The sequence below is a fragment of the Nymphalis io genome, chromosome 24 (assembly GCF_905147045.1).
Source record: "Nymphalis io chromosome 24, ilAglIoxx1.1, whole genome shotgun sequence".
NCBI lineage: Eukaryota > Metazoa > Arthropoda > Insecta > Lepidoptera > Nymphalidae > Nymphalis > Nymphalis io.
Window position 1 is genome coordinate 1,843,415 of NC_065911.1, and position 24,777 is coordinate 1,868,191.

The 24,777-nt window shown below is 33.5% G+C and overlaps 2 protein-coding genes across 4 annotated transcripts; one reads left to right on the forward strand and one right to left on the reverse strand.

Moving 5' to 3' along the window:
• Window positions 1–694: 694 nt before the first annotated feature.
• Window positions 695–20,565, reverse strand: LOC126777982 (nuclear receptor subfamily 2 group C member 2-like). Of its 3 annotated transcripts, none has more exons than XM_050501352.1 (11): window positions 20,406–20,565; window positions 7,490–7,616; window positions 6,709–6,858; window positions 5,090–5,211; window positions 4,689–4,800; window positions 4,042–4,152; window positions 3,491–3,628; window positions 2,694–2,859; window positions 1,945–2,134; window positions 1,617–1,764; window positions 695–1,526 (listed from the first exon to the last, which is right to left on the reverse strand). In XM_050501352.1, exons 2-11 carry the CDS (start codon window positions 7,611–7,613, stop codon window positions 1,294–1,296), a joined length of 1,494 nt encoding a protein of 497 aa, XP_050357309.1. In that variant the 5' UTR covers window positions 7,614–7,616; window positions 20,406–20,565; the 3' UTR covers window positions 695–1,293. The 3 variants fall into 3 exon arrangements, with proteins under 3 accessions (XP_050357309.1, XP_050357308.1, XP_050357310.1); XM_050501351.1 differs by lacking the exon at window positions 20,406–20,565 and adding an exon at window positions 8,296–8,533; XM_050501353.1 differs by lacking the exon at window positions 20,406–20,565 and adding an exon at window positions 7,890–7,943.
• On the forward strand, window positions 9,087–11,088 carry LOC126777979 (U3 small nucleolar ribonucleoprotein protein MPP10). The gene has a single exon (XM_050501346.1). It carries the CDS (start codon window positions 9,221–9,223, stop codon window positions 11,006–11,008), a length of 1,788 nt encoding a protein of 595 aa, XP_050357303.1. The 5' UTR covers window positions 9,087–9,220; the 3' UTR covers window positions 11,009–11,088.
• Window positions 20,566–24,777: the final 4,212 nt, after the last annotated feature.

Sequence of the window (24,777 nt, forward strand, 5' to 3'; positions counted from 1 at the left end):
GTGGTGTCACAGAATGCTGTTACCTCTAGCTGTGTTGACATAAATTTGAAAAACAATAAAGATTTTGCTTTGTGACATACTTCACAATGAGTTATATTTTAAAACAGATAAAAAAATCCTTATTTTCTCCTTTTCTGGCATCTATCTAAGCTAGTTGAGCGCAAATATGTTCTGCTAATGTCATGCAAAGAGAACACATGAGAACATACGGATTAAAATGGAAGTGTTTTATGATTATGTGTAGAAATGATGTAGTACAACAGTAGATATTTAGAACAATATGATAGTTAAATTAATTAACTAATGGATCAATACGTAAAAATAATTATAATTTATTTTTATTGAATATTTGGTATATATGGATGTAAGAGGGAAGATATTCATACAAATTATATATTATTTAAACTTAGACACTTAAAAAATATCAAAGATTCTTTGCACAATTAGTTTTTTTTTATAATGTTCAAAAGTTATCCGTTTCATTACACACTTAAAATAGCTTAACATTTTTGTTTGTAATTAATTTTCCTTTTACATGTATATCATTGCTTTATTTCATAGTAAGTATAGTAATTTTATAGTAATTTGAAAATTGAGTGAGAATGGAAGTACATTTTTAATAACTTAAATAGATAAAAAAGGGGGAAAGAAAAGCATTCAATTTGTATGTTAATATTTTTATTATTAAGGCACTTACATCAACATTTACTAGGATTTTAAGACTAATATATATATCAATATTAAAAATAACTTTTCATTAATATTCTAAATTTTTACAATTCTAATTAAAATGGACGGTAGCAGTCATATACTTATAATTACATTTACTACAATAGTTCTATTGTCCAATGATATAGATATTATGGTCAAATATATAATTATATATAAGATTATAGAACTAAATATTAAATAACTAGCATAGAATGTTATAATTAATAATAACTAAAAAAACTTTGTCAAATTGTCAAGACAAAGAAATTGCACATTATGCATAGACTTGAAAGTAAATAAGCACTGTTGACATTGTAAGGCTGCCTGTGATGATGAAAGATGTCAATTTAAAACATTCAATTTTAACCTATGTCTCAGTCATTTCAAGCAATTCTTTTACAATATGTATTCTAATGAAAAAAGTGTGATACAAATGTAAAACTACTTAATTTTACACAGGAACCTGTCTTTTAATATTACAATTTATAAATTCAATATATCATTAAAATAATTATAAAATTCAAATTATATGGAATTTTCTTCTGGTGCTTGCCATCTTAGATTAAAAACGTAGTATCCAAATCAACGTTCGGCATTAAGTAAATAAGGTATAACGTCATCGATGCATACATCCCCAACGAAACCAACAAAGAACACATCCTCGATAAACGTTCCGGTAAAACTACGTAGAACGGGTAATTGCAGCAGCAGTGTTGCCACTCTCTCATCATTTTGCTGACAAGCTGTACGTAGAGAACGAAGTACTTTTGACTGGTATTCTTGCAATTTACGCGTTAATATTTCTGGTGCGCCATCTATACAAATAGTTTGTGTACATTTTGGATCAGCAGGCAAAATAGGATAGTGATATTTGAATGAGGATTATAGGTATATAGTTAGCTCACCAGGTGAAAAGAGGCACAGAGCCCGGAGATGCGCATGCTCTCTGTCAGAGACTTGCAGCTGTTCCATGTGGCCGATGAACTGGTGCAAGCGACACAGCATAGCGGTCACTTCAGCGATACGCTCGTCCGAGTAGTCAGATATAGTTATCTGCATTAGAAAAACATTTAAATTATAACTTCCCACAAACTATTTACTATCACCTACATATTTTTGTATAGGTAGCAAATGTATAGATTTTTTGCGAAATTTTGTTATATCTTCATTCTCGGGATTATGTATTGTTTCTATGAAAATAATTAAAAAATAAAATAGTGGAAGAGTAGTCACCTCCGGCAGCGGCAGTTCGGCGAGCGGAGCGGGCGGCGGGCGCTCGTTGCGCTCGCGCAGCTCGGCTTGCAGGTGCGCTGCCAGCGCCGGCAGCAGTGTGCCCAGACCCAGAGCGCCAGACCAACGCGCCAGCCCCAGCACGAACAGCTCCGGCCAGCACTTGCGCATCAGGGTCACCTGGATCTCGAACCTGAGGACGATTCATTTATATTGGAAACTTCGATTATAGATACTGTTAGTGCTTGACAACACGTTTGTATATATCTTCAATAATTTATTGGTTAAAATTTAAAATAATCTACTTTTATTGACGTTAAAAAGATACTAATGATAACGGCGATGTAATGCGACGTACTGATAGCGATGTGTAGTCTATTCCAATGGCAGTAGGAAAGAAGGTAAACATGTAAACAACTTCGACCTTGAATTGACATGACATTCGAATTTGACAGACATTTTAAACAGTAAGTAAGGTAAGTTTTTATACGAAATTTGATATTAATTTTAATAGATATATGTTGTATTAACGGTTTGTTAATAGCTACTCCTATTGTGATTGCAATAGACTATAGGTAGTGTGGTGCGGTGCGGTGCGGTGTGGTGCGGTGTAGTGCGGTGCGGTGCGGTGTGGTGCGGTGCGGTGCGGTGTTGTGCGGTGCGGTGCGGTGCGGTGCGGTGTTGTGCGGTGCGGTGCGGTGTTGTGCGGTGCGGTGCGGTGTTGTGCGGTGCGGTTCGGTGAGGGTACGCACGAGAACGCGGCGGCGTGCGGCAGCGCGAGCAGCCAGCGCGCGCAGGCCGCGAGCAGGCGCGCGGCCGCCTCGCACGCGGCGTGCAGGCGCAGCGTGCCCCCGGCAACCGGCGTACTCAGCGGCAGCTGCAGGCTCTCCGCCGTGCTGAGGATGGGGTCCTCCGACCCTGTAGGCGACGGACGGTTTCACTGTCTACATGTCCGATTATATTACCACAATATTTAAACAATTCTTTTAACTTATTAGCATGTCGTTTTCTAGGAAATGATCACAGTATAAATAAAACATATATAATATCATTGCTTCGTATTCTTTAACAAAATAAAAACATGTAACAGGAATAATTTCAGTATGGAGAAAAACTAGCACCATTAGTAATATAAATGTTTCCTAGGACGACCGACAAGAAATTCGGTAGCTACTCTTTTTCTCACATAAAATGCATTTATATATACACAAAAATAAATTTGACCTATTGTGGAACTCTCATTCTTAATATAAACCCCAAAGACTTTATTAATGGAAACTTGTTGAATTCTTCGACTTAAGACTCAAAGAAATTAAAAACTAATCTCTCAAACCCAGTTTTTTTTTAATGTCTGTTGTAGGTTTGGTGGCGTTCGCTAGGCGCACACCAGGACACACAATTTCCTCACCGACTATTGTTACATTGCTACGGTTCATCAAAAATATAAATATCCATTCTGTCAACTACAGGCTATCTTAAATTTTATATCAGTCGGGATTTTTTTTTATTGAAAAAATAAAATAAAATAATAGTAGAAGTATCAAGTCACCGTCGAGCAGCGCGTCGGCGTGCGCGTGCGCGTGCGCGTGCGCCTGCGCGCTGTGCGGCGCGAGCGGCGCGTGCGGCGCGTGCGGGCCGTCGCCCGCCGCCGCCACGTACGCCGACTGCAGGTACTCGTTTATAACTCCTGGGGGACGGTGCTACTATAAATAGGCTCTTACAACTACTTTTAATAAGTCATTTTATGATAATGAATTAAACTTAACAAAAAAAAGAAAAATTCTGTTTTTTCTATAATAATAATAATAAAGCCTTTATTGCTGTTCGTATTTATACAAATAATTGTAAAAATATTTTTTTCCTTTTCGATGTCCTAAACTTTTTAAGTAAGATAATCTCCTACAGCTTGTCTTCCGACAAAGACCTCATCTAAAGATTTCCATTCTATCCTGCGTTTTGCTTTGATTTGTTTTGTTTTTTCTATAGTCCAGATTAAATATACAAAGAACTAGGATACGGATTAATGGTACCCTACGGTATCTAATCAAAGGAACTATTCTGCCTCTGCTAGCTAACATTTATAGAGAAAATTGAATTTACCGAACTGTCCCATTTTGAATAGGTTCTTGGCGAGTTGAGTCTGCAGCAAGATCTGTTGCCGTCTCGCTCCGTCCACGTCGGACGGTGGGCCAGCTCCGAGGTATGGTGACACTGATGAAAATAATTTAATTGTATCACGATATATGTACGAAAGAGATATTTGGAATAAAAACTACTATGGTAAATTCTGTTAGCAAGAGCATAAAAAAACAACTTTGACTTGAGATGACATCTTTTGAAATATAAATAATCTGTGCTATTCGTGTATATAGTTCATATAAAAGTGGCATTTTAAATGTCAGAGAAATAGTTATCAAGATTTGAATCTTTAAGTAGTGTAATTTTTATTTCTGAATAATTATGCAATTTAGCAATAATTATGCAATTTAGCAATAATTATGCAATTTAGCAATAATTATGCAATTTAGCAATAATTATGCAATATATAAATGTTTAGTTATGTATATTACATTAAATAATTTGTACCTACTCTTATATAATAACGCTGCACCTGCCTTTATAAGCGTTTGGAAAAGAATGTGTTTTTTTTTTTAATATAAATATAAAACACTTGTCCGCTAATCTAAATAAATAAATAAACCATATTTTAAAAGAACAAAACTTTGATTATGTAAATATTTATATACCTGGATTCCCTTTATTGAACGCGGCAGCGGCAGCCGCCAGGGCGAAGTTAATCGTTGGCGCTGCGGGAGAGACGGCTCCGAATGCGTCATTCGGTTCTTCCTTGGGACTTATCTGATATTGAATAAAGTAAATATATATTATTAATATTATTAATGCGAAAGTGTCTGTTTGTTACGCTTTCTCGACTTAAATGAAGTTTGGTTTGAAGCAAGCAATCAAATAATTAACAATTTAATATGAGCCCTGAAATTTGTATTTATAATAATTGATTTCGAGCTCGGAAGGAAAACATCGTGAGGAAACCAGCACTTGCCTGATACAATTCTAGAAAAAAGTGGTGGATTAAAATCCACCGCTCCTTTGGACAGCAATACAGTTATTGGTAATATCTCTCACTTACCTGAGCTGTCTGCGCTTGTCCCGGCAGGCCTAGCAGCTTCGAGTAGACAGCCTGTCGGTCGTGAGCCTCCCTCGCCTCGCCTTTCGATTTATCCACGATGGGCTTCCTCTCGTGTTGAACCGCTGTCATTACAGTGCAAGAATTACTGCTCGTCGAGTGTTTTTATTCACACAATAATATATGGATCAAAATTTTTAATAAAATATGTAACATAATATTCAATTCTCAGTATCAGGGCATAGCAAAAAACATTGATTTAGAAAACATATATGTTCTCTCTTTTTTTTTTCCATCTGAACTACACGCAGTATGTAGAAATATAACTGATATTATTTTTCTTTAAGGAGAAGGTGTTAAATGGACAATAACACAATTTAATCTAGTATCATCTTTCTCTCTAAATCAAGTATAAATATGATAATAGCAAAAATAAATATATAATACATTTTTATATCTCTCATATCATATTTCGTTTGTGACAGAATATAAGAAGCGTTAGATGAAGAAATCATACTAATAAGTTACAATTACATAATGTGTAAATAATAATCTCTAACAGATAGCATTCTAATTGTGGTTAAAACAAGAATGTATGAGGTCATCCGGAGAGTTCTACCACAACATTCATTACATTCTTGTTTTAACCACAATTAGAATGCTATCTGTTAGAGATTATTACTTATATGAGTTGATTGAAAACAAGCAAGCATAAATATTCTAAGAGCAGGTGCTAACGGCTTTGTTGTAAAACAGAAAGGTCACTACGTGATATATCATTATTAAATACTTACAATAATATATCTATAATCCAGCGGTAGAAGGAGATAAAGATAAACAAACCTTTGATTTAGATATTGCTTACAATTTGCTAACTCTATTATTTCACATAATACAAACAGTTCTTGATTAACAGATCTTTCTTTTTAATAAAACATCTAACTTAACTATAAGTAGATGATTCCTTTTAAGTTCCAATAAAAACTTTGGCAAAACACAAAACTTCATTGTTTCTTAAATCCATATTGAATACCATAGATTATTTTAGATCTCAACTAACGATGTCATGTCATCGTAAGCTTTGTGTGTGCTCTAATGTTCATTTCCAAATACTTTCAAAAGTACTTTGAAGTATCAATAATACCGTAACCGTAACAGCCTGTGAATGTCCCACTGCTGGGCTAAAGACCTCCTCTCCTCTTTTTGAGGAGAAGGTTTGGAGCTTATTCCACCACACTGCTCCAATGCGGGTTGGTAGAATTCACATGTGGCAGAATTTCAGTGAAATTCTGCCACATGCAGGTTTCCTCACGATGTTTTCCTTCACCGTAAAGCACGAGATGAATTATAATCACAAATTATCAATAATAGTCAATAGTAAATCAAATTATTCAAATGTCACTTGAATTATATAATAAAAATACACTACAATAGTTTCATAAATATATGGCAACATATAAATTGGGCAAGTTTCAAATCTGCACAAAAATTTCTTTACAGCCTGATATGTATATCAATAAAAGCCAACGACCAAATAAACGCTACTATATAATACCAGTGAACTGTACTAAAATATGTATTTGTTATCGTTAGATATTAAAATAGGAATGGCTGGTACTCACAATCGCTTCTCATACCACAAGCGAGACACTTCTGCAGACGGCAGTACTGACACCGGTTGCGGTGATGTTTTGTTACTTCACAGTTCATGCTGCCTCGGCACTGGTAACCCAGCTTCTTTCTGATTGAACGTTTGAAGAATCCTTTGCAACCTATGAAGTTAAATTTCAATATATATCATAACTTTTTCTAGTTATCAAATTATTATTTTTTATTAAATTGGTTTAAAGAAGTCCACGCTTTTAGATCCAATCATCTAAGCTGGCACAGCTTTTCACCTGTAGACAACCACAGAATTGTCTACCTGAGGCACAAATATTTTTGGTTTTTGTTTTATTAATGATAATTGAAACAGATTTTATTCGGCACACCAAAAGGAAAAAGGAAAGAAATAAAATACATATATATGAAGTAGACAAATTCAATGTAAATTATGTACAACAAAAATATAACATAGCCTGAGTTATATAGTTTAATAGTATATCACGAGCAGGTACACATATAATAATAATAACTGCCTCAAGACTGCCTCGTTGGTCTAGTGGCTTGATGTAAGGCCGCAGACCCGGCCTGAACTCTTTCCAGTCGTGTCGGATTGCTGTCTCATCGGATTATGAAAGTTAGGGAATAGAGAGTAAGCCTCTGTTTGCGCACACACTTGTGCACTGTAATATCTCCTGCGTAGTTGGCTGATCTCTCTTGAGATTGGCCACCGTGGCCGAATCGGTCTAGAGGACATTATTATTATTACAAGCAGGTACACATATAATATGCATGAATTACCTTCGCAGCTAATAGCGCCATAGTGTCTGCCTGAAGCTCTGTCGCCACACACAATACACAACTCCAAGCCCCCAACTTCATTAGCAGCACTATACTTCATTTCCATTTGGTCTTGGGCCTCCATAACCTGAAAATTAAAAATATGTGGAATGCTAAACATATTAAATAGAACTGTTGACAATTTCTATGGCAAATTATCAATAATTTATGGTGACAACTAGAGGTAATTAAAATTGTAAGCTATGTGGGTTGACAACGAAAATATTCCTATTTTACTTTTTGTGGTACAATGCTTTACATACCATGAATGGTTAACATAATAATAAAGAACAGAAATAGGTTTATAAAATGTTCATTTCAAATTATTTATTTAATAAAGAAGCATACTACTGATACATACTGATTTCAAATAAAAATTCCTCGGAAAGTCTGGCAAAAGAAAAATCAGGAATTACATGGAGGCAGTCATTACATATCCAATGTAAAAAATGTTACAATAATTTTTAACACAAACATTCTTTGACTTTTTTTTAACTATATTATTGTAAATTAATTTGTACTTTTGTCATATTTTATTATTATCAACTGCACTTGCACTGAATGCGACCATCGCGATTACGGAAGATAAATAATTCAAGCCTTTCACTTATTAGGGTTGAGCTTTTAGCATTTCCAACTGGTTGTACAGTGTAGAGTGGGCGGAAGAAGTTTACTCTTGAGGAACATTGAGATCATGAAGTTCACTGATGTAGAACTACACTTAAGGCCTACATATACCTCGGATGACAGTTACACTAATTTCTTACCTCCTATAACTAAGATAATTGTATTGAACCCAAGGATTTCTATTGTCTCACTGCATTTATTTTATTACACCAAAAGTATAAACATAGTTTTAAATATTATACATTATTAAAATAATTGTTTACAAAAATAAATAACACGTTACACGTCCATAAGTCGCTTCTAAATTACGGCAGTTTTATGAACACGCAATTCTTAAATGACAATGATAAACAAAGATGGCTGAACTGGCGACAGACAATCTAGAGAGTAGAGACTAGACTAGACGTAGTGATCAGGGTTGCCAGTAGCGCCAGTTTATTTTATTGTGTTAAATCTGATCTGCAAAATTATACAAAATCAAATCTTATTAAAAAAAAGAAAAACAACTTCATAGTCTAAAATTATTAAAAAATTTTGGTATTTCAACTTACCATTTATGTTTATTTTATATTAACATTTTTTGGCGCTAAGTTTCGTTTCGATTAGCAATATAATATAATAGCTTTGACGGTAAGATTTTTGAACTTGAAAAGTGTACTAATTTTTGTAGGTAAATGTGCAAGACAATGTGTTATATTAAACAGGATTTATAAAATAACCATATTATACTCACGTTGCATGAAATTATATAATTCGGTAGATATGAGTGATAAAAATATTTTTTTATCATAAGAAATTGTGTTTAGTCAGTTGTCGATTATTGTTAATATTTACCATTTAATAATAAATTTGATAAAACAGTTATATATATTTTTATAAAATGGCAATCACAAAATTACTGTCATGATCGCATGTCTTTGACTGCTAACAGGTTAAACGTCAAAATTGTCAAATATGTGCGACCTCGTGTGTTTGTGATTGGACCAATTTACAAATAATATAGTTTAATTTATATATTTTACTGTAAATGAATATTGAAAAGGCTTAATACAGTCAATCAACAACATGGCCAACGTGAAGATGCAAAAGATGATCGATAAATTCAGTACTCTCACTGAAAAACCAGTGAAATATTTAACGGTCCAAGACGATATTAAACAAGACATAAGAAACTTGGTTAAATCGCTTTACGACTTTACTAAATCTCAGGAGCAAGGAAATAAATCAAATAAGAATCAAGCCTTAAAAAAAATCATCGTTAACGACTTCGATGAAGAACAAATATGGCAACAAGTAGAAATTCAAAATACCCAATGCTGGGACCAACTTGTATGGGACGTTGCTAATAGTATGTCTATTAAAAATGATTTAACGTTTCCAATTCAGTTTCCTGAAGACTGTGCCCAGGCTGATGACGCTGGTAGTGAGAAGTTATCAGACAATGAAGATGAGCAGTTAGAACCGAAAATTGTCAAAAAAACCAAGGTTAAGTCTAAAAGCAAAGTAAATAAACAGAAGTTGAGTACTAAAACATCTATAGTTGACGATCAGTTTTTTAAATTACAAGATATGGAAAAATTCCTAATGAACGAAGAGAAAATGGAGGTAAAAGGAAAAAAAGGTGACGATGATGATGATGAAGAATCAGTTGATATGTTTGATGATGGAGATAGTGAGGCCTTGGACAATGAAGACGGTAAGGAGATGATGTATTCAGATTTTTTTAATGATGAAAATGGTGAACAAAATGCTGAGAGTTATGATGAGGACTTAGATGAAGGTGATGATGAGGAGTTAGATGAAGGTGATGATGATATGGTTAATAAAAAAAAAGTCAGATTTGCTGAACCAAATTCGGATGACAATGAATCAGATGGTGAATATACAAAGACTCATAAACATAAGAAACCCAAATTTGGTCAGCCAGACTCGGAAGAAAGTGAGTCAGACACAAATGAAGATAGCCAAGTAAATGGACACAAACATGTGGAAGAAAAAAAATCAGAATTTGAGCTGAGACAACAAAGATTAAAAGAACGCATATCGAAATTAGAAGAAAAAACATTAACAGAAGCACCATGGCAGTTAAAGGGAGAAATAGATGCCACAAAACGCCCACAAAATTCTTTGCTTGAAGAAGTTCTTGATTTTGATCTTACAACTCGTCCCCCTCCAACAATTACAGAACAAACTACTGTAACTCTAGAAGGGCTGATTAAACAAAGAGTTAAAGATAAAGCATGGGATGATGTCTCTAGAAAAGAAAAACCAGTTGATGATCAATTACTATTCAAAAAGCCTGAAGTTCTTGATCAGTCTAAGAGTAAGTTAAGCTTGGCTCAAGTTTATGAAACAGAATATCTGAAACAGAAACAAGCATTATCCGGTGAAGTTGAGGATGAAAAAGAACCTGAAAGTCATACTGAGGTTCGTAATGCTATGAACAAATTGTTTTCAAAGCTCGATGCGTTATGTCACTATCATTATACTCCAAAAGCACCACAAGCTGAAGTGAAAATTATCAGCAATACTCCAGCTATTTCTATGGAAGAGGTAGCTCCTGTAGCTGCAAGTGAGGCCGCACTATTAGCTCCAGAAGAAGTTAAAAGAAAACATAAAGGAGATCTAATGAGCAAAGAAGAACGAACACAGACAGATAAAAATAGGGAAAGAAGGAAAAAGAAGAAATTGCAAAGGAAGAAGGGTCAAGTAATGAAAGTAACTGAACACAGAAATACTAAAAAGGGTGTCGAGTCAAATGAGAAATCATTAAAGACGTCTAAAGCCTTCTTCCAGCAGTTACATGATGAAGCAAGTAGTTTAATTAAATCTAAGAAAAATTTAAAAAAATAAAGCATAATAAATTTGATTGTTGTTTTCCCAAAATTTGTGAATATGTATGAAACTAAACTATTAAACTCATGAGCATTTAACTTCTTTGTCTCTCACAGCTCAACTACATTAAGATATTGTGTTTTGCATAATTAAACGTAGTTTCTACACAGAATTACGTAGAATTCACCCAAACAAAACCCATTCCATCTCGTTCAGGCTTTTAGACATTAAGTTTAGCCTTGTCATTAAAAAAGATTGCGTTCTCTATGTCTGTAATCTTACAAAAGTACGATTAGCTAACCGTCGGGTCGCGGAATGCCACAAACGGCGTTGGCGCTCGCGGTGCAGCGTAATTAGCGCGGGAAAAACTCGACGATATGGCGCGAAACGAATCTGTATCGTGCTGAAATACAAAATATTGGATTAGGTATTATATTTTTAAGGGCTTATAAAATTTTGAAATTAGAAAATATATTCTTTATGCCAAGAGAATTTATGTAATGAGATTAATTAGACTAGTATACTCATGAATGTTTATTAAGCGTATAGATTTTAATAAACTTATGCCTAATTTATAAATAACTAATTAAACTTTAAAAGCACTTTTATTATTTATCAATCTGATTTATTGTATAAAAGTTATTTAACTCTTTGAAATAATTTTGATGTATTATATAATCACTTTACCTTAAGTCCGTCCTTGAAAAATATTTTTTTTTTTATATATTGCATACATATTTGCATTTCACAATATGTTTAGAAAAAAGTGGTATGTATTTTATTAGAAAAGTTGCATTACAAAAAATCGAGGAAATGAGATAAAAACTGGCATATCAAAAGTATTTCGTAGCGCTTTGCTCACGTCTATAGCAGTTAGTGCCCGCCTAGGAAGTTACATAACGACGCCGTTACTTTTTAGCTTCAGAGTCCAAAATGCTAAATGCCTATGCAATTCTACATACCTTAAAAATACTCTTGTGGGGTTAGTGTTTATAGAATATTATATACTGCGTCTAGACAGTAAGATTTTACATTACACTAATAAAAACAATTATTCAAAACAAAAATGTGGAAATTGCCCTAAAATATTTTTTCCAGTTTTATTTTAATTAGTTGACTAATAGAAAAATGCCTGGAATGACTTTTTAGAAAATACAAATATGGCGCCTGGGAAAAAGAAATAGCAATTTGTTGCAAGTGCGCTGAATGCGAATGGAGAATATTAGGCTCCTCCGTTCCGTCAATTATTGCATTTATTGGCCGAGACCGAGAGTCGAGACCTAGCAATTTTGCCGAGCCAGTACCCGTTTTGACTGCAATTAGAATTTTCGTTAACTTTTCCACACAACGGACAGATATTTGACTTAGGATTTTGTTTTACTGATATTTTATATTTTAATCCGCATTAACTATGGCCTACATATATACAATGCCAAAATTTAAAATGTTTTGGTGTGACTTTACCTGGAACTAAGACTATTACATATATGAACATATTATCTACAAACTAGTTTTTCGTTTCATTTGATAGGTGTATCTTGCGTCATATCTTGCGATTGAATTGTAAAAGAAGTTCAACTATTTGATCTGAAATTTTAAGCCTAAGACAATATAATATATATTTAGATATCATATATTTTATTTAAAATGGTCATTTAGACAAAAGGTTCATAAAAATAAATAAATTATTTATCTTGATAAGTTACTGCACATGTTTGTCATTTATCACTGTTTGGCATTTAGTACCTGGGCGACTGAATTTCGCTCGGTTGTAATTAGTTAATTCTTTTATGAAAAAATTGCTTACTTTCAGGAAAAACTTGCAAAGATAAACATAATTAAGACTTACTTTCATACTAATAATATAGGTTCATAGGGTCAGGTGCATAATAGAGGTTCTATTATTGATTCCAAAGACATTTTTTTATAAATTGTAATCACCATTAAAAAAAACACGATTTTAATATTTTAAATACATTTTATTTAGGTAGGTAATTTATTAAGTACTTAACTTCTTTATATATACTAAAGTGATTATTTAAGCAGCCTTGGTTTTTATATCAAATTGATTATAAAAGTAAAGTATTTTAAATGCAAGCAATATTTTATTTTCTAAAATATCAAAACCACTCTTAGCGTAACTCGAAAAAGAGACGTGTTTTTATTGCCGCTATTTTATTAAATATTTTTGCAATTTTCATCTTCAATATGACTTATTTATATGATTAATAGAATATTTAATAAAATTTGTGAACATAAGATATATCGTTTAATTAATATTTTAGCGTAGGTAATCATAATAGGAGAAGTGTTATTGCTGTCTCGTTATTATTTCTCCATAAAACCACAAAGAACACATATTTTAGTAAGGAAATGCATAATGTAATCAATTGGTCGCTCAAATATAAAAAAATGTTATCTATTTTTAAAACAGACAAAATCTTGCATTACTTCAAACACTATTAATTTTTTTTTTATTATGATTTTATTGACAACGATCTTTTATTTTAAGTTCTAATTTGTAATTCAAAAGGCGTATTGGAAGATATTCGTTAATATAATTAATTTAACAATGCAGTATGTCGCGGCGGGGCAGGATGCGGCTGTAATCCGCGTCAGCCGCGCACTCGGTCACATGTTTATAATGTACAATTACCGCACCAGAGACAACAGGATAATAGACCTAGGTAAAGACTAGATAGGTCCTGAGACCGGCATCATTTCTTTTAATTAGTATACTAGTGAAAATATATATTTAAGCCGAGCTTAGTGGTTAGAACGCGTGAATCTTAAGCTGATTATCGTGGGTTTCAAATACGGGCAAGCACGAATTTTCATGTGCTTAATTTGTGTTTAATTCATTTCGTGCTTGACGGTGAAGGAAAGCATCGCGAGGAAACTTGCATGTTTCTAATTTGACTGAAGTTCTACCAAATGTGTATTCCACCAACAAGCATTGGAGCATCGTGGTGGAATAAGCTCCAAACTTTCTCCTCAAAAAAAGGAAGGGAGGCCTTAGCCCGGCTGTGGGACATTCACAGGTTGTAACTTTTACTAGAAAAATAATTTTCAAATTTAGATAATACTCAACGTCAATTTATTTATACATATGTTTATTTTAAGAAGGTAGATTAGTCAATATACGCGAAATTTACCACTCACCATAAAGTAAGTAACTTTATGGTGAGTGGTAAATTTCGCGTAAGTGCATTGACATTGTCAATGCACCGCCGACCGTAATAACTAAGATGTTAGAGTAGTACCTCCAATTAAACAGGCTCACGTATTCTTCAAACCAGGAAAAAACAAGACGAAATATGTCTGTAGTGGATTTAACATTTTCCTTATTTTTTTAAAAAAACGTTAATAAATGTTTTTTAACAAAGACGAACTATTCTCAGCTTTAAAAAATATTTTATTAATATGACACTTTATGTTAATTTAATTATAAATATTTTAGTAAAATATAAAGAATAATAATAGACCAAAATTTTGGTCTTGCGTGTTTTTTCAAATTCAGTAATAATCTAACAAAATTGAATTCTGACAGTTATTATTTGTACAGATTAAAAAAGGCAATTCTATATTTTTATTCTGTCTCCACGCAAAGCCACCAATGGTGGGCTGCAGCTAGCAGACAAATAAATTCAGAAGCGCGATAAGCGTGGTATAAATCAGTAGGGAAAAAACAGAACGCGCTGTGTGCTACGGGCTTTATGAGATAGTGGGTTGCGGTCTTTAAGAGATAAGATAAAATTAGGTGAGCTACATGTCTTATTTTAGGGGTAACATTGTATAATTGTAGAGTGTGAAGTAATTCGTATCATCAATAGTTGAGCGCTAAGGGCCTTACTTATAAATGCTATATTTAGCGGATGTTTAGTTTAAGACTTATTTCGCTCTTTCTTACATTATTGTTTTGACATTCGAAAGAAGGAGACAGCATTGTTTAAGTAATCACCCCAAAACAACGCTGTTTAGATGGTGACAGACAGCGATTTGGACGCAAAGAGGAACTAAGGGCTGTAGTCTTGCTGTGACGTAATTAATAAATTTCAATGTATTATTAAATAATAAAAGAAATAAGGAATAAATACATATATTGTTTTTTTTTTTATTTATGTATGCATAGGTTTTATTTTTTAATACTGACAAATTTAGCACTAGTTATACTTATATATATAATAATAAGTTTCTTTCTGTATATTGAACGGGTTCTTGTTAGAAGGGGTTTTCTTCATAAAGAATATGCGGCTACTGAATCTAGCTTCTACGCCAATGTCTTCAATCCTTGTTAATGGCAAATTACAGTTTATCGTGAATTTGGTTTGTGTGACCGTAGCATTATATATAAGTGGCAGCCGACGAGTAAAAATCTTTGCTTTAAAATATACCTTGCAAAGCGAATTTGATAGCGAGTCTGATATTGAATAAAAAAAGCAATTATTGTTAATTGTATATTCAATGTAGGTAATAGCTGAGATAGTGTCACGGTAGCATGCGAAAGCGATTCCGTGGCGCTCCTCGTTAAGACGGAAAGGGAACCGCTGGTTTTTTAGTGGGTATTCTGATGTTCGGGGCGCGCTCGGCGCCACCAACGAGCTTTGGAGTTTTGGACACCAACGAGCCCCACATACCCCCCCAAAGTTCCCGTGAGGGAAATGCGTAACGCGTTTTTCCAGCGTTAAAAAAAAGGCTGAGATTTATTTTTTACCAAAGTTTTCTGGTAAAAAACTATGCTAACACTGACTTTAATGTTATACTAAACTATATGTACGAGTGGTTTGCCTATTTCCTTTTCTGTGCAAATGACAACGTGTATGCTAAATTTTATGAGAATCGGTTGAGCAGTTAAGCCGTGAAAGCTTAACAAACAAACTCACTTTGGCATTTATAATAAGTAACGATAAATACACTTACTAGAATCATGTAAAATACAATTGAAAAGATATCTCATATAATTATGTAATCTACTAAAATTAATTTAATACGGGGTCCTTCAATCGAGGCGTGAAGGCGTCTTGCGGGCCGGTAAGGCGGGGGCGGCTAGTGCAGATCATTCTTCCGACTGTACTGGCCGTCGTCGTGCTTAGACTCCACTGCCACTTACCATCAGGTGGAGTGGAGTCATTTGCCTTCCCAACATTAAAAAAAAAGGCTGATTGTCTTCGGAAACTGCCTAGCCTAGCTAGTCTGTATAAACTTCGACAACTGTTTGGGAGTTGATATGATTTTATGTCAAAAACATTATATATAAGTTAATTAAAACAAAAATACTTTTCGACAATATTATTATTATTATTAAATAACTTTATTACACACTCATAATGAAAAAAAAAAGAAAAGACAAACACAAGTATAAAAAAAGACAAACAAAAGTTCAAGAGAAGCGATGTTATATAAATAAAATTGTGAACCTCAACATGATGCGTGCGTAAATTATTTAAATTTTCAATATCAATGTGATTTTTGTATTTTTTTTTTTATAGTTTTGACTAATCAAAGTTGTTAATAATCTGTGTCTTTGTGTTATTAGCCTGTGGTAACTAATGTATATTAAAAATAACGAACTTTTATTCTTTCTTTAAAAATAATATAAGTATTAATTAAGCGTTTATTGCGATTGAATCGTGTTAGGCAATGTATAAGTCAGCGGTGTGAACAATAAATTTCTTAGTTTGCACTGCGACGCTACATCAAAAGATAATCTCATGCGGAAGGCTTTTAAACAAATAGACATGCCAGACTTTAATTCTTTATATAATAATAGATTAATAAATATAATTATATTTTTATTCAGCCTTTATTATGTCCATAGACGTATATTGTATATATGAATGGAACAGAGAATGGTAATATTTGATATTGAATGTCAGTTTTTTCATAACTCTATAACGATGGCGGTTATTATAAACATAGGCGATTTTATAATTGCTAGATATATTACTTGAGGGTATTCATGATGAGCCTTCTTAAGAATGTATTGTGCCTCTCAACCGCTTAAATACGTGTACATTCTCTTTTTGCTTAACTCATTTCGAACTGTAATACAATTGGGAATTTTAATAGTATAGCTATAAAAATTCTTGATACTAGTATGTTTATTCGGAATCTTAAGCGCATTCTGAATTTATATTAAGTTAATGGCTATTGTAGTTGAAAAATAAGATCAATGCTCAAGAACGAGTAGTCTATCTATATAACTGAGTGAGAAAGGTTGTCGGTATTTTTATAGTGATACACATCAAAACCAAAGTTTCTCCAATTTTAATCCTTTTTGTAATTATTATTCCGTAATCCGTAACAGCCTGTGAATGTCCCACTGCTGGGCTAAAGGCCTCCTCTCCTCTTTTTGAGGAGAAGGTTTGGAGCTTATTCCACCACGCTGCTCCAATGCGGGTTGGTAGAATTCACATGTGGCAGAACTTCAGTGAAATTAGACACATGCAGGTTTCCTCACGATGTTTTCCTTCACCGTAAAGCACGAGATGAATTATAATCACAAATTAAGCACATGAAAATTCAGTAGTGCTTGCCCGGGTTTGAACCCACGATCATCGGTTAAGATTCACGCGTTCTTACCACAGGGCCATCTCGGCTTTTTTTATCATAGCACGTAATTATTATTATATAAAGATAATAAATTATTATTATTATTATGTAATGGTACAACTATGTTTATATAATGTAATGAAAATCCAATAACAATAAGAATATTGGGTATAAATACCTTGCCTTATTTATACTCACCATGAGGTACGGAAGAACGATAAAAGATTGGTATACTGACATGATTTGCTGTGCGTGATGACATGACGTAAACGAAAAGAAAAAATGAGAATACGGCAAGAGAGAGATGAATGGAAGAAACGTACAAATTAATTACAAGTGTTGTTTTGTGGCAAAGGTGGCATACAAACGGACCAGCGTTTGTCTCGAATGATATACACGATCTTCTAACGAATGGATTTTCGTAACCATATTTGCCAGTCAGTGTAATTAACAGTGCAAGGTACATAATATCATCAGTGGTTGGTTGGTGGTGGTACATTGATGTTGTTATGAGTGATAGTTAAAAGTGTGTACTTATCATTTGGTGGTTGATGTGCTCGTCTCTTCTTAAAATGGGGAAAGGCAAAAAATATGATGACGATTACAAATTATCAGATATTAGATTAGATTTAGTTAATTACTCTTAGAAATTCCATATAGAAATTATGTTCCCCTCTCTACTCTAGTATAGTATGACTTTAAGGTTAGATTTCTCCCTCTATAGCCTTCTTAACACTCTGTCTACGATACGCGAGGTTTCATCTAATATAAATTCCTATCCAATATTCACAAATTCCCAAGCTATTTTAATGCTGTGGGCAAATTGCAGTCTCCTTATGCTTTCCGTGTCCCCGCGTTAAATAAAACGCCCCGGAAAATATTTTCAACTTAAGTGGATAGCTTTTGAACGAGTTTTTTTTTTCTAAATGTTCGTGGAAAATAAAGGAGGTTTAAATTATTTAACTTCAATTGTTATAAGAGAAAACTCTAGTTGTATTCGAATGAATATAATGTATGGTCTGTTTCATCGTTTAAAATTGCGAACAACATTGAATATTATGTTAATGTATCTTTGAGCCATTTGCAATTGACTTTGACATTGAAAGTAAAAGTGCAAAAATTTTATGAAGCATATAATAGCACTCGGTCTTAATACTTACACTAATGTCTGGTACAGCTGGATAATTATTTACCCAAAAATCAGTATTGCCATCCAATGGGAAATGCTAGAATTCTTGTTAACATTCCATGGAGTCATGATTTGTACAGCAGTTATTTTTAGTTTCGGTTTATATATGCTCATTAAAGTCCTATGTAGTAATGTATTAAAAATGTCAATGTATATAGTAAAGCAATCTCCTCTCCAATTGAGAAGAAGATTTAGTTTATCCCATTTAATAAATAAAAGCACGTAAATTCAGTGTTGCTTGGTTTTGAGCCCGCAATCTTTGGCTTAGACTTTAGATTGAGGTATTCTAACAAACTGGGCGTCTAGGCTCAATATTTATAAATAAACTTTTATTTCAAGCATTTATCTGGAGGCGATTATGAACTATTTACGATAGGGCGTAAATATACTAGGGATGTTTTAAAGGACAGCTTAATCAGTTGGATACATTTGACCCACACATAATACATATAAGTTAAATAAAAGCTTGTAAAAATAAGTATAGAAATTTTGACCTATTTTTTTTTTGTGTATAATTCATACGGACGCTATATACGCGTTATGTACGAATTCCAAGCTGGCGAACCTGCAGTTTTTGTGGTTAAAGAAACTTTATTCTCATCAAGAAACACATTCATTAAAATGAGAACATAATATTACTACAACAATTGCGAAGCGGCGTGGCAAAGTTATGTATACATGATATTATTAAACGATATAAAAATACAATTTCGAAGATGGTATCTGTGAAAACTTTGCATTATTGTCGATAGACTAGTCTTATCGCAAATACACGGATTAAGTGCAGCTAGGAAGTGGTGTGAGTGAGTGAGAATTTATTATTATTTATTTTATTTTATATTTTAATAAATTTATTTATTTTTAAATACATACATAAATACTACTTTTTATACTATTAAATTTAATAAATTATTTTACATTATTATGTATTTCGTTATATTATGTTATTTTGAACATGTATTTTTAATAGTCTCTTAAACTGATGCATTTTTGCTTCTTTAATATTTTTTGGTAATAAATCGTTTTGCTCCTTCATACAAAATATTTTTCTTGCCATAGTTAATAGTACAAAGTTTTGATAGTTTTATGTTATTAGCGTTTCTTAATTTCATTCTTTGTGATTTTTATTCAATTGTATTTCTGTGTGTATATTTCTATCTTTTTTTTATTAGTATGCAAATAAAGTACTATATAAAAATAATAATAATATAATTGTATATTATAAAAATGTCTATATATATAAAAATAATTACATTTTAAAATTTACAATACTGAAAATCAAAAAAACATTTAGAGCATTGTACTGTTGCGGATAGAGTATTAGACTTTTGTCTAAAACCGTAATGTTTATTATATAAGAAATTTTGAATTCCTTAATATGTTTCTAAGCGATTATATATAATTCTTTCATAAATTTTTGAAAGAATTTGCTTGTTACTAACATAAAATATAATAAAAATAGCCTATGTTACTTCTGGATCTTGAGTTTTATTTCTTGCGAAAAAAATATTAAAGTCGGTTCAGTATTTTCAGAATACATAGGTTACAAACGAATCTTTAAAATATTAGCGAAATAATAAAGAAGTTCGATACAGATTAATTTTATAAATAACCTGATAGTAAGTGGTCATTATTGCCCATAGACATTTATCACTGTATAAAATATTAACAAACCTGTGGGTGAATGTGAATTAATGATGTAATTTCGCCAAATATTAGTCCATTAAAAGTCACACACAGTCAATATAAATGTTTATTTACACACACGAAACACAAAAAGAACGTTTATAGTCAATAAAATACAGTTAAAATGAGCGATAGTAACGTAAGCTAATTGCAAACACAAACACGGGTGTCGCCTCGGTGATCGGAACTCAACTGGCGCGCGAGTACACAGATATGCCTACTGGTCTACTCGCGCGAACGCATCTATGCGCTCGCGCAGGTAGGGCGGCCGGTCAGCCCGGCGACACCATAAGACAAAGGACGACGTCACAACGGAAATAAGGAATGAGTTTGTCCATTGTACCACATGCGATCATCCGTTGTGTCGTCTATCCGATATCTTATGTTGAGTTAAATGTGTCCTGTATGTTTTATGTATATGTGCACGTATGTTGTATGTATGTATGTACCCTTATATCTTTAATGGGCCACCAATCTTGGGAACTAAGATGTTAACTCTTCAAACCGGAACACAATAACATTAAGTATCGCTGTTTTGAATTGAATGTGATGAATTACCTACCCAGGCGGGCTGGTACATAACTACAACGAAAATACATAGATTAATTCATGATATTATCGACTTCTATACAAAATATAATTAGTATATGATATTTAAATGTGTTTCAGTCAATCGTTGACAGGTATACTTTCAGTCTATTATATAGATACCAAATGAAATCAATGTATACAATGTATAGGCGTTTTTTATGCATCAATAAAGTGTACCGGCATTAAAGTTGTCGCGAACTGCCACACACTAAAAGTTACATCGTGTACAGATATCAGAACACGAAAAAAAAGTTTACGAAAAATCATAACGAATTGTGTCGTTTTTATTACAAGAATATTAAATTCAGGTTTGTCATGTCAATAATCTAAATTTAAAGCATGTTTAGGTACTAAAACCTTCTTCGAAAAGTGTCTCTTTTTCTGGTAAAAGTTTTTAGTATATTGGTTTAGGAGTTTTTTCAGTTAGGTAAAAAACCACGTCTCCTCTTTTATGTTGTTTAAGTGATTTGTAAATAATTATCGAATACGATTTCCACGCCATCTATTGTAAATTGATAGTGACGATGTCCTCCTAACCGTTTTCAGTCACGGCGATCAATCGGAGGCTAAAAGATTAGTCAACTACGCGGGACATATTAGTGCACAAATGTATGCGCAATCAAAGGTGCTGTCTCTGTATTCCTTAATTCTCACGAACCGGTGGAATGGCCATCGAACAAGACCAGGAAAGTAGGTGAAGGACCAAAAGCTTGAACCTAGAACTTCGGGATCTACGGTCTTATATCTGGCCACTAGACCAACGAGGCAGTCATAACATGGTACCATAAACTTGAACGTAACTGCAAACAACAGCTTCATAAAGTTTAACTCAAGAAACGCGAACGCCTAGATTACAAACAAAAATATTCATTACTATTTTGTAAGAATAAACACGAAACTAATCGCTGAAAACGGTCGTGAAATGTTAGAAAATGATATGCGATAGTAATTATAACATTTTAAGGATACACGCATCAAAATAGTGTCGCCGTAAGTCGGGGGTCGACATTTCACGTTTGAGTAATGAAACGAGTTCGTTAAGAATATCAATGCAGTTTTTTAATTATTTACAATAAGGAAGTCGTATACATAATACTTGTTTATTTCAATTTTATTTCTTTATGTACAGACATTTTTATAAAATACAAAATTAAAATAAAAAGAACAAAATACAGATTACAAATTTTAAGCAAAAACACTCCGTCTAAAAGATTATCCTGTGGCATTGTACCCATGACTAGCACTATTGCCTCTCTGCACCGCTAGACTTAGCCTTTGGGCTAAATAAGCGCCAGCTCTTGTGTCACCAGAAGTGTGGACCAGTTTCTTAGAAATATCTTTTATGATTTTTTTGTATCGGACGACCATGGACCCGATGTTTCAAAACCCAGACCCGCAAATTCATATCCGTTGGATAAAAGTGAATATTTGCGGCGCTTGGGTATTTAAGCAGCTTCAGCGGCTGCACTGGCTTTACGAAACGTATTCTTGATATGAGATACTGCCAGCGTATCTGTGCAAGTTGCATCCCACACAAGAACAAGTCCCATCGAGCATGGCACTAATGTCGCTCCATATAAGTCGTATACATATATATATGTTGGCAATAAAAAACAACTGAAATCATATGGCAAGATTAAATATTTGATATAATCGATCTTTATTATTTCTATTTGATTTTTTTTTTGCGGTCGGTAATAAATCACATCAAACTGACTTAAATTTCCTTCTGTTAACATTGACTGACATTGCATATGGGCTTTGCTGTAACTCTTGTGCCGTTGTCTACTATTCTATTGTTTAATAAAAAGTATTAATAGATAAGACGCAAGATGGCCATCGTATCTCGCATCGTAATTGTATATTTTTTAGCCAACTTCAAAGAGGAGGTTAGCAATTCGATATATTTTTGAGTATATTTCTTGATTGCTTCGCTGATTGTAAACCGACTTTCGTAATATATTTTTCGATCGGTTGTATTTCGATTATAAATTGAAGATCGTATGTAAATTTTAAAAATATTTATGCTTTGATTTAATTAGAAAAAAAAACCAACACTGAATGTATTTATACCGTTTATTCTTTAATCGGCGCTGTCTAATTTGAGCAGACCGAACCGCAGCGATTTCAGAAGCGCGTACTCATATTATATACATATATTTAATTATATATTAATGTTTTAAAAAAAAATTAATATAAATCTGATTTAAAAAAAATCGGAATCGAATCGAATTATGACAGTGAAAGAATACAAAGTGCATCTGTGTTTGTGCACACAAGGTTCACTATAATATGTATTGCACAGTTGGCTAATCTCCATTGAGATTGGCGAAAGTGGCCGAAACCTGTCAGGAAGACATCATCATCATCTCGACACGACCGATAAGAGTTCAGGAATAAGTTCAACGGCTTTACGTAGATGGTAGAAAATCCCAATAACTTTTTATCGGCCTTTTACAATACTAGCTGCCCACTCTGACTTCTTACCGGACTAAGGAACCCCTTAAAAGCATCTCGTCGTGAAAGTATGATGAATCAGAATAATTTATATAAGTACGTTGTATTCTTTGCGTCTCTTATTACTTTGGCTCACTCGCCTTAACACACCAATACAGTATTGATAGAGTGGATATGAGTGGTACCTAGATTGCTCAGAAGACCAGAATCAAATTTATCTAAATATAAAAACCGAAAAACAATTAAAAGCAAACATTACAAGTTTTAACATAATTACTCATTGCGACGGTAGCAATAATTTCTACTTTCGCAAAATTAATTCACCCAAAGGATATTCAGTATCCATATACGCTGCGCACTTAGCGTTGCACTGAACTAAAGGCTCTGATAATTTATTCGAAGCTGATTAGTGTTAGGGGGTAGGGGGGGATGTAAAGAGCAAGCATATTACGGCCGTAGTTTTGTGGTACAGAGTAGTCGATGACAGAGAATTTTTGAGTACTTTGTAAAAAAGTACAGTGTAAACACTATGTAACGACACTGAAGGGGCCGCGCATTTTATGGCGTTATTGAGAGTTGTCGTTAAATGGAGAGAAGAGAAGTCAATATTATTTTACTATGTATGTATAATATTATTTACAGATCAAGTATAATATTTACAAACAACGAACATTATTATTTGAACCAAATAACAACGCTTATTTAGTTGAGTTTACTATGCCAACAAAAGAACGCACACAGCCGCAGTTCTTACTAATTCGGGCAACTTGGAAAGTACTGTTTACTAACTAATAATGACGTATTATTGACTTTATTGTGTGTGTGTATCGCTACATAGTATAATTGTATGTAAAATACGCTAAACTAACCAAAGTTACATTTAAAGTTACAAAAAGAATTTACACTGTATTTGTTCTTTCGAAGCTTTTCTTTAACTTACTTGGTGATAGGGATTTTTATTAGCTTTTTTTTAGAAAAGGTTGGCGGACGAGTATATGGGCCACCTGATGGTAAGCGGTTACCAATGCCCATAGAGATTGCCAGTGTAAGAAATGTTAACTATCGCTAACATCGCCAATGCACCACCAATCTTAGAAACTAAGATGGTATGTCCCTTGTGCCTGTAATTACAGTCTCAAAGGACTTATCATCTTAGTTCCCAAGATTGAGTGAGGAAGGAGCAAGGTCATGGTCAGTTTCGTCACGGTAGCATGTGCAAGCGATCCCGTGGCGCTCCTTGTTGTGCCTTGGACAACAGCGAGCCCCACATACCTCCCACTGTTCCCGTGAGAGAATCGCGTGATGCGTTTTT